At 49.0% G+C, this 11467-nt stretch overlaps 1 protein-coding gene across 1 annotated transcript in view; it reads right to left on the bottom strand.

Moving 5' to 3' along the window:
• Window positions 1-798: 798 nt before the first annotated feature.
• Window positions 799-11467, bottom strand: part of LOC126529250 (protein Tob1-like) — a 30532-nt gene continuing 19863 nt past the window's right edge. The window contains exons 3-4 of the mRNA XM_050176855.2: window positions 10211-10409; window positions 799-7581 (exon numbers count right to left, since the gene is read on the bottom strand). Coding sequence (XP_050032812.1) covers window positions 6763-7581; window positions 10211-10409 — 1018 coding nt within the window. The 3' untranslated portion in view covers window positions 799-6762. The remainder of the gene's footprint in view (window positions 7582-10210; window positions 10410-11467) is intronic.

Raw genomic sequence — 11467 nt, 5'->3', positions numbered from 1 at the left:
GACTTAGCGTGCTCAAAAAAGTCCCTAACACTGCGCATGCGCCTAATTAACATACTGCTTGGTCTCTTTTGCGTTTTCTAGTCTTCCTTCTTACACTCAGCCGATAGCGTTACAAAAATAACGGTGCATTGAGTCTAAAACTCCCGAATGTGACGTCTCGTTTTCATGTCTCCTTAAAGAGCCACTACACATGAACATCAAATTAGGTTGGCATATAACATTTCGCTTCTTCAGCAGCAAAATGGCCGCCTGTACCATTAGAGGGTGTTCGCTAGCCGGATGAAACGGCAAGAATGATAGACGGGTGGCGACGCCTCCCTGAAGTTCCCACACTAGCGCGTGGTGACGTCATAAATTCTGACAGCGTGTACGATCTGGCCTACTCAATTGTTTACCGGTCAAGAAAGAATACATTGCATTCCAAAAGAACCATGCACTCAACATAGCAAGTTCAGAGAGCTTCTCCTGTACCGAAACGGCCTAAATAAGCATAAGTGTCTTGAAATCTGTGACGTCACACTGATGTGTCGATGTTTAAATTTCGACGCAAAAATCAATAAGAGTAAGTTTGACCTGCATTTCCTGCAGTGATATTCAACACGTTTTCTTGCCAAATGACCGAGAAGAGAGTTTCTTATGAACGCTTTACCAGTTCGGCTTCATTTAGTGTGCTTCTGATTCTCTCTTTATCAGGGCACTATCCCCGTGCTGCCAGAATACATGCTTCCAATTTTGGCGGTGAGAGCTCCCGGAGCTATTCGATCTCCGTGCCACGCCACCAAAAACACCAGAGACACGTTTGTGACGCTTTTGTCCAACATTTATTAAAAACTTATTAAAATGTAACAAGATGTGAAGAAACAGTGCAGACAATGTGTGGCTGCCTCACCTGCAGACGAACGCGACGGACGCGTCGTCTGCACTAAGTCAAAGTACAAAAGATAAAAGGGACTTCCTGTTGTATTATATGCATCTTTTTTTTTCTCCTTTGGAATCTTAGGACGTGGATATCACTGCGCTTCCTTCCATATCACACACTCATCTCTTCCACCCTTTCTCCTTTCTTTCATTTTGCGCAAGGCCCACAGAGGCGGCGCCGACAAGACGACGAGAAACGCAGGACTTGAAAGTGAAACAGACGTCAAGACAGCTAAGAGACGAAAAGCCGGAATGGCTCGTGCGAAATTTTTACATAACTGTTTGTCCTCTGTAAGGACCTTTAGAACACGGGCTGTCGTATCTTGCGACGTGCATAAGCATCGACCATATGTCTTTAGTCTGCTGCTTCGCATAGATCTGTTCGGCAGGAGAGTGGCCAGCACGTTCGTAAATTTCCAGGAGCTTCCAATAAACGGCCAGGCTGATGAACAACCGTTTGCTTTGTTCGCGTTCCCATTTCGTCTTGGCACCGCCTCGTACCACTGCGCTCTGCGCTAAATGAATGCTTTCCAACGCACACCCAGGTCACCAGCACTTTCATTGCAACAGGAGGACCTCGCCTCGTAGCGCCACCTACTCCACTCCACGCGCAACAACAGGAGCTGCTGCAGCAACAACAACGGAACCGCCGCAAACACAACCACACCGACCCGACCCGACCCGCTCGACTCGCAGCCCCTACGGTATAACGGTCCCAGCTCGCTCTTAAGCCTAGATTTATCCACTGACGTACGAAAATAGCTTCCAGGACACGACGCCTCCCTTTCTTCAAAGAAACGGCAAAGTCTCGAAAAAGAAAAACATTGCCGGCATACCCGCGCTTAAAGAACGCCAGAGCTTGTCGCCGTCTGCCAGCAGTGACGTCGTCTGCCAACTTTCCGACGCTGTCGCCTGCTGCCAGCCGTGGTGATTTGGCAGGGCAGTTCGCGCGGATGGGCAGCCGTGTGGCGGTTATATTGGATTCTGAAGGAAGGTGTAAGGACTATTTTTGATCGGAGCTCTTGAATCGCACCAGTTGCAAAACTCTCTATGTATACTGCGTTTCCCGACAAGCGGCGCAATGTTTTTCGTTCACAATGTGGACATATATACAAGCCTTCGCACCCCTGATAGTTGACATATAGACCTCAAACAGTCAACAATATGTTGAGTTCTGGTGCGAGTGGCTTGATTTGTTTTCGCTCACAAATCGCGTGTACGTGTGCGAGTTCATTTCTTCCTGGTAGGCTTTCGCGATATTTTTTCTCCCCACGCAGACAAAGTCATCGTCCTTCTTAAATCAATTTATTCTATCTCTTTTTCTCGGCTATGGCTTGGCCTCGAGTACCATATTTACCCTTTACGGCATAAACTTTGGCCACATGGTATCCCCATCCTTATCGTCCCAAATACCATGAATGTTCTTCAGTCAAATTCTGCTGTATTGGTGTTCTGCGCATATCACAAGAATCATAGCTGCCTCGTGAGCCGGTCAGAGCTGGGAAGATGGTGACAGTGGTCCAAAGTAGGCACTCCAGGTAACCATCTGAGGCTGGATTATCGAAAGCGGAGTTAAACGACTTGTGCGACAAAGGAGTTCCGATTTTTATTATTCCTTCCCCTCGTTCCTTCTTACCGCGTCAAGGATTTCTTTGGGAGGTCGCGGGTTTGTTGGTGAGTCCGTCGTGTTACGATGGAGCGTAGATAGATATAGTAGATATATGTAATATATGCATGTACATATTTACGGACCCAGAAGCAAAATTGTTAGGGGGGCGGGGGTGCAGAGGGCGCACCCCCACGCTTATTGCGCCGCACACAAAATAGATTCTCTCCTTTTGCCGTCCATCTCACCGCCCCTTCACTGCACGCTCCTTTCGGTGTCTCGCTCCTTCCTTCCCGCCTCGACATAAAACATTCCCTCGCGGGCAGCTCACCTCCTACCAAGCGCGTGCCGCGCCGCGCCTACCGAAATCCAACCTTTGTACTGACGCTCCCTCTGCCCGAAAAATGCAGCGGACCCGAACAAACTAAAAAACGACAACCTAAAAAACTCTTATACTCTCGTAGATATAAAAAATATGACGATTACAACGACGAAGCTTGACGACAACGATGGTATACGCTACGTGCAATGCCACCCGGTTTGCTGCAAAGTGCGTCTGGCAAAAAAATAATAATCATGTACCGGAACCCGTCGTCTGGAGAAAACCGAAATGGGCCTCGAAAGATGCCGTCTGCACGCACTGCGGTTTAAGCGCAGTCCTCCTTCGCGTTAGGCGTAAGGTCCCTTGCCGTTTATTTATCGCAATCTGATTATCAATCTTGAAATACACTCGTTCTCTTTTCTTTTCTTTTTTTTTTTGTAAATATAAAGTATTAGACTCATCAATGGTTCCAAACAGAAAGCAACGCCCATTGCGTTTTGTAGAGCGGTCGCGGACGATGTTCAGTATTACGGCCACCGTCGTCGGCTCTGAAGAACAGCCACTGTCATCTGCAATTGCTAACGTGGCAACAATGTGGCTCTCTCGCAGACGAAGCCAACGCAATTTTCTGTGGGCCACACTTGTGCTACTTGGGCTCTAGGCCACGCATTGAGTATATAGCCTGCCCGCTGTAACTAACGCGGCCTGAGTAACGAACGCGCCCTACAGCGCCCCCAGTGGCAATGCGTGTATAGAGAAGTACATACAACCCGGTCATCACGCGGTCATTCTGTATCAAACACACCGACACACCTCGTAGTAGAAAAAACATGTACCGAAATAACGACATGGAAAAAGGCAAGTCAGAAAGGTTGTCCACAATATATATCTAAAATTAAAAAAGGGGGAAATGGGAAACCAGGCAATTGCAATGCGGCTAATTATTCGAGAAAAACAGAGTCTGGGCACCTACGTCACTTCCGCTGAGTACCCTGGCGTGCCATTGGCTGCAAGGGTCAGAGCTCGCATGACAGGTCGCTGCAACATAATGACACCGCCGGCTCTGCCGGGACTAAGCGGAGTGGCGTCACGGCAGTAATGAACTAGTCGTAACTTTGCACTCGACTAGACCTCAACTTCACAACGCGTCGCCTTCATCAGCTCTGTCCTCCGAGATGGCGTGAAGTCATAACGCCACCTTCACTCATTTGATTTGCTGGCTTATAGATTTGGTGACGTGATGGAAGCGACTGTCCGAAGAAGCGTTGAACGAAACCATTATGGCGTAATGTGCCTCGTCACACCATACTTCAACAGTTCACTGCACCAGATGCGACGTCACAGTCACCTCAGAGGCAGTGCATGACGTCAGAAATGGCATGCTCAGACTCTGTCCCCGTCGTATGGTGCTGGTGCCGATCGCTATTTTACCATATAAAAGAAACAGGATCACTGGCTCACTTCTCAAAGCGTCAGGCCACCGGAATAATTGAACGAGGGTGGTTTTCCGCAGATGACGAGGCCTTCTTGGCTCGCTAGTCTAAATGGGTGCTAATCTCGATTGCCTCTTTTTTTTTTTTCGTCTTGTAACAATTATAGCCGGACACTTCTATGCAATGTTGCGTCGCAGAAAAATAGCTACACCGAAGAGGTTCAAAGCTCTAAAGCGGTTGACGGTTAGCACATTATTATGCGAGCTTCTGCAAGGACGAATGTCGCAGACGACAGGAAAACCCGGTCGTCGGCGTGAATATAGAAAGCGACCGTCTGCTTGGATCCCTGAGGCCAAGTGCATGTTTGTTTCTTATCGTCTGCTCGCTACAATGGCCATGGTTGCAGCAACTGCATAACAGTGCGAATGTGACTTTCACGATATCCCCCCCCCCCCCCCCCCCCCACCACCCCTAACCACGAGATGAGCACCCAACAACACTGCGAGCCGACCACGGCAATAGTAGGGCACACTGGCGAAAGTGGCACCATCTGCTTCCAGACATCCTTTCATCGCGGTCATACATTCATCGCCAAACTGGAGCCTAATTTATTACACTTTTAAATACATGTTTTTCTTCACATTTTTGGGCTCTTTTTGTCTTTCTCATATGGCTTCTTTTTGTTGCTAAAACAGTCCCGCTCTGACAATGCCGTGACAAACGTCTATGCTAGCAGATGGCACCTGTTTCTGTATACCGCATAAGAACCTCCAGACGCCCAAAATGTCAACAGTTATGTTCCAACATCAATAGCAACTACGGTTTTCTAAACGTTACGTCTGGAAAACATACGCGTCGTCAAAAATAGACATTTTTTTTTTCTTGGTCTTTCTGTTAACGAATATATATATTTCAGGCGCTATGGATTGGCCTTGCAACGGAAGTTTGTGCGATGTGTCTAATACAATAGCGAAGGTGTACACTTACAGCAAGAAATTACGTTACGCAAGATAGCGTCTGTGTTTCTTTTAGCTACTCTGAGATGCATGCGTTCACGGAGAGGACACCCATGATTCTTATAACGGTGATCATCATGCTCCTCTTCACAAAGCTTTCATAACAGTCACCACACCATTTTTTTTTTCGCGTGTATCCAATACCACGAACTGAAACAATACCGGAAGAAAAAAATCTCTTCTCTACGGGACTAAGCTAGCGATGGTTGTGTGATAAACGTTCAAATTGTACGGTATATATTTTTGTCGCTTTATGCACCCTTTCTTTCCTGCGAAAACAAAGTTTTGGCAGCCGTAGAAGCTAAGGCCTGCAATTCTGTTCTGTACCAACTCCGCCCATGCGACTTTCTTTAACGCACAGTATGCGCAGATCCCATCGCCATTTTTAATACTACGGGCACAGTTCAGGCCAGGACAGACACATCTGCTCTACAACAGAGCTACAACCTGACATTTAGAACAGATCAGACCCGTCTATTTTGTACAATGTTCCTTCTCAGGACACTCAGGATAGGACTGTTCCTTGTTCTTTCTTTGTGACCTCTTCAACGTGTGATGAAGCGAGAGCGATTCAATAATGGCAAACTCCATCGTTTTCATGAAAACGCCGTTACATTGTCGGCTCCGTCAAACCAGCTGGCCACAGTGCAACATGCGAATTATGTCCTTCCCATTAAAAAGAAATAAAGGAATCTTAGGAAAAGGACTGTCCTTTGTCGCAGCTCCACCGTGACTTTTTCCAGTGTAAACAGGCAACTCTAAATTTTGAGCCACCAATACATACGCCGCTGTTCTCAAATATTATTCTCGCTTCAACAGCCTAAACTTTAGTCCAGTAAAACGCTCTTCTTGATGCAGCGTTATGCAAGCGGTGAAGACATGTTTTGTACGATGTCCTTTTCATCTTTGTCCATGAAGAAGCGACCGTTTTTGCTCTTTTTCACTCTTAGATGACAGAAACGGCTGGGAACTCATTATCCGGGAGCAACCACTTAGTACCGTATTTAGCTTCATCCGCAACTGTCCTTTAAAAGCATCCACTCTGGTTGGGCGGAAGCTTAGTAGACCTGCAACCATCTAGGACTACGAAATTACTTGAAACGATAGTTAAACACGACACGGTCTGCTGCCCCCGGATTAAGGAGTCACCAAAACTATGCAGTCTTATCGAGTGTTGCAGTTAGGCCTCCGACCTAGTGACACAGCGAGCCAACTTAAGCGACAATACCACAATCCATAGGCAAGCGCAACTTCCTCCCCCTTCTCCAGGGCGTCTAGAGGTCCTGCTCATCTCTGCTCCGTCTTCCGCGTTTCGTCTACCCCTGTCACGATCACATCCAAAAAAGAACCAGTGTCGCCGCAGTTTCGGCCTCCACCAACCCCCTCGGTTGACCAGGCGGCAGCCCGCCTTTTCTTTACAAAATAACGAAACAACACAAAAAAAAACACGAGTGGCGGCTTCTCCGACTAGTTTGCCAACAGCAGATGCTGTTGGAGCGCAGCTCCCAGTTCGGCGGCCGCCCCGGACACGGCCGGGTGGTGGTGGTGGTGCGGATGGTGGTGGTGGTGGTGATGTCCCTGAAGCGAGCCACCAGCCGCCGCCGCCGCCGCCAAGAACGGAGACGCCGCAGCCGCAAACCGCGACGCGGTCGTGGGAGGCGGCGGGCAAGACGCGGCTGCCGCGGCCGCAGCCACCTGCGAAGCCACGACGGCAGCGGCCGCATCGCCGAACGCGTCGACGGGGAGGGCGGCGGCCGCCGCTGCCGCCGTTCCGTACAGGTCGTGCGGCGACAGAGGGTTGCCGCCCGACGGTGGCGGCACCGCCGCTGCCCGGGCGACGTGTTGCTGCTGCTGCTGTTGCTGCTGCTGTTGTTGCTGATGTTGTTGCTGTTCTCGCCGCAGGCTCAGTTCGGTGGGCGAGAGCCTCTGGGCACGCTTGGAGCTTGTCTTGAGCTTGGTCGAGCCGAACTTTGTCTGCGCGAAGCTGGCTGTGGTGAAGGTGAGAGAGCGCGTGCCCGTACCGTTGACGACTGGCGCGCCGGGGCCCGGGACGCCGTTGGCGCAGGGACCCGCGGCGGCGGCGGCCACGGCTGCGACGGCGGCCAGCGCGGGGGCCGAGGCGGCCGACTGGGCGCCGGCCGAGCCGGGCGACAGGGGCGTCATGCTGACGCCGGGACCCAGGCCGAGGCCGGCCAGCTGAGCGACCAGGGCTTCGTCGGCGGAGCCGGGGCTAGTCGAGCAGCAGCGCGACTCGGAGGCCGACGTCTGAGGGCCGCCCAGGAGCACCTGGACGAAGAATGTGTACAACGATGGGTTTGCGAGCGATTCTCGAAGACCGTTTTGACGCGAGAGCAATGCAAGCTAAAGCGCAAATTGACGGGAGTAGCGAGTTGCAGAGGAATGGAAATGTGCACATCAAGATGAGTAACAACATCTTATGATCTAACAAAGAAAACTTACGTATTCTGGCAACACAACAAAGAAGTAACTAGAGGTCGTGAAGAAAGGGCTTTATTCAACTGTGTACTTGAACATGACGATGATTATGGCGATGGTGATGATGATAGAGAGGCGGGGGAGGACCACAGGGTGACGCGTGCAAAGCATTTTTCCAGTGCCAACATTTTGACATGTTGATTTGTCAGTGACCTAGTCTCTTCAGGAAGAGTGTCACTCCATTCCTTAGGCTTGTATCAGTGCCAAGAGGCAACTGCTGGCAAGTAGCCTGATCAGTGTCTGGATACGCAACGCGCTATGCGTCACAGAGTTAATAACAGCATACCTTTTCGAAGACTAACTGCAGGAGCGTATTGCTTGCTACTTGCTCCGTTCTTTGCGTAATTAATAGTGCTAACGAGGAACGTTGTTCTCCTGACAAGAGTAAGTGAACATATTATATAATTTCGAAATGGCTGCCGGCTTCATTTTATTTATTTGTGCCCGATTCTCAACCAGGTCTGTCGGCCTGCCAACTCTCATTAGGTTTATGCAAGACAAGTTAGCATATATTCGTTTACATTGAGCAAAATAAAACATACCTTTGTCTCTTGAATCAACTTTGTGTACGCACTTTCAGATGCTGTGAGTACACGTGTCACCCTGCACTGCTTCTTTTCTTACCTGAGGCGCGGCTATTCCGACCACCGTCCAATTCCATCATGTCATCGATTTCGCTGTTTTTTCAGCTATGATTGACTTTTTACAAAACGGCTACGCTTTCTCTGCTTCGCTCATAACGTAAATACGACAGAATTCGACAATCTGACAGAATTTGTTTGCCCAGAATAGTGACCCCAGAAACCAATTAAGAAAAGCTTGTATTTTAGCTTGTTCAAGCAGGGGGCGCACCTCACGTGTCAAGCAGTATATACCGATGTTGTTGCTACAGTTGAAGCAGGCACTGAGATTCATTTGACGAAACTACTGTACTGGCCCTCTTTCAGGACCTCCACCCGAATCTTCGACTGCCATAGCGCTTGAGTAAGACTGTCTGTGGACAGACTGACACAAAGAAAAACAACTCCTAGACTTATATATATATACTCGCATATCTCAAACACCTGCCGTCGAGGATGTTCGGAGGGCTATCAGCAGTGTTTTAAGTGCCATGACAAGTGCCTCAATCATCCAATAAATTGACTGGAAATAGTGCTATTTTCCAGTGCAAAGACAGGACAAGCAAATCTGCAACAGAGTTCTCTCTTTTTTTTATTCGGTTGTTCCGTATTTGCGCTGGAATTAAACCTCAGTGCCATAAACCTCCGGGTCATTGGAACTCAGACTGCAGGGAGAAGTCCCGCATGCCTGACAACCCATTTCCAGCTGCTGTTCTCTGTGTGCCCACGCCTGCAGAACGATTCTCTTTCAACGTGACCGGCCAAATTGGAGGACACCGAGAAATAAAGGCAGCGGCCTTTTCCAGAGCTAAGCTGATAACACGCAATAAAACGTGTCGACCAAAGTGTGAAAAGACTCTGTCACGTGAGCACCTCAATTCACACTGTAGTCGACAGATCGACGCAAGCTCGTCTGGTTAGGGTGAAACTCAGTATCAGTGTATGTGGTTCATATTGACAGACACGGGTTACGGGATGAACAGGAAAGAGGAAAGAAACATTTGAGCACGACATTGCATCAAACATTTGATTATTCAAACCATAATGCATGCGTTTGCCAGCTCAAAGAAAGTTAACCTCCTGCACTGTGGAACCCTGGGACGGGCTCAGGCATAAATAAGAGATGGTGTAATGGTCGCTTCCTTATACAAAATGGCTGAGTAGAGTTCTGGAAACGCCAACATATTCAATGCATCATTGGCTAAATTACCTGTTATTTGTGTTGCACCGGCATTCATTATTCGGAGTTTGAAGATGTCAGTGACACGCGCACCTGTGTAGGTACTGTCATGCGATGTAGGGAAGAGACATGCGTATGGCACAATGCACGGTGTTACCATGCATTTTGTCATCATGACTGGCTACATTCTTTTCCGCCTCCTTCAATGGAACCCTCATCCAGATGGATTTCGTACAACCCAAGCTCTGCACGCATTGCAGCCGCGAAAACTTCCTATACGTCTCTCGGCTTCATCGCAAGCCACCTTCCTACAGTGGGTGACCAGCTAAGTACGCAGTGGCAAACACAGTGCTGTCCAGCTCAGAGAGAATTTATATGGATGCTCAAGCCAGATACAACCACTTTATGTCCGTTACGTCGTCGCAGTAGGAAACTTCTTTTTTCATACTATCGACGCGTCTCTGGAAAACTACACGAAGGTTTTGGAGCGCGGTGGCACAAAGGGCAAGAGAAATGCAGTTTTTGTGGGCCGACCTTGTACACAAGTGCTTAGATTGACCACCGAGTATAGGTTTCCACCACGTATTCTGAATCAGAAAACTTCGTCGTCTGCACGCACCTGCGCCGCACCCTTCTCGCCAATACGGTAGGAGACCTCGCCGGGATCTATCCATATGCTGAGGTCGGGGGGCAGGTTCTCCCGGACGTCCCGCAGGTCGACGCCGCTCTCCCGAGCCGCGATCTGGAACACCGGGTCCAGCGGAGGTGACGTCTTCACGCATCGAAATGCCGAGCCCCGGTATGGCTTCTCCGGATACCTGCCAGTGCAAGCATCGTCAAGACTACGTTCAACAAAAATAAAAAGAACATGTGCGCGCAATAATTTCACTGAGCGGTCATCGAGACACGAGAGAGCTTCAGCAAACCGGAAATTCCGGTTCCGGTACGGTGTACTGCAATACGGCATGCCACTGGTTCAAGCGTTTCAAGGCGCACCAACCAGGGGAGGTATTCTGTAAGAGTCCACGTAGTGTCCACGTCCATTTCGTCTGCTGTAGAAGTCTTCATTGGCTGGCCTGGACTGCACTTCCACAGTAACAAGACGCCACAGCCAATCAGCACTTCTGAAGAAGACGAAATGGACATGTCCACCAGATGGACTAGGGCAATAGTGTCCACTAGATGGACAAGAGCAATAGTGTCCACTAGATGGACTCTTACAGAATACTTCCCCATACCAATTATAAACTCTCGCGTAGCGAAAACCGGTTGTATCGACCAACTCTGATTACAAGGTACGCTGTGTGAACGGCGTCCTGCTGGCTAGCAGCGGAATACTCTTGTTTAGACAGGCACTGCCGCTTTGCCTGACATCATCCTGCCTAAGGATGGCATCATATCTCTCAAAACATGGGTCAAAAAATGGAATACTCCAACTTCCTTTGCTCCAGTAACTGCTTGACCAGCATTTTTCTGAAGTTATTCTGAAAGTGTTTCTGAGAGTGTTCGCAATAATCGATCCAGTAGGTTCTATGCATTGGCAGAAGCACGGTGAACGTGTTCCTCCGGCGATTCCAGGGAGCCTCAAAGATAGAAATAAATACGGCTAAAGCAATTACTCTTGCAAAGGGTGTTGTCAAAATTTTCTTCTAGAGTGCAGGGTGTGAACGCTACAGCTCAAGCCCAAAAGCAGGGTTTGAGTTCTGAGCCTACGCATTTTCAAGGCGCTATTCAAGTCGCTATGCGAGTTACGAAATTACAACCGGAAAAGAGCACTGTCAGAACTCTGTTATTCCTTATCGCAGTAAACACTTTTTACGTCCTTTAATGTGCTGGTTTGTTCCATTAAAAACCCCTTACCCTTGATGATACAAAA

Source organism: Dermacentor andersoni, chromosome 8, assembly GCF_023375885.2.
Source record: "Dermacentor andersoni chromosome 8, qqDerAnde1_hic_scaffold, whole genome shotgun sequence".
In the NCBI taxonomy this organism is placed as follows: domain Eukaryota; kingdom Metazoa; phylum Arthropoda; class Arachnida; order Ixodida; family Ixodidae; genus Dermacentor; species Dermacentor andersoni.
This window is presented reverse-complemented; position numbering and strand designations above follow the sequence as displayed.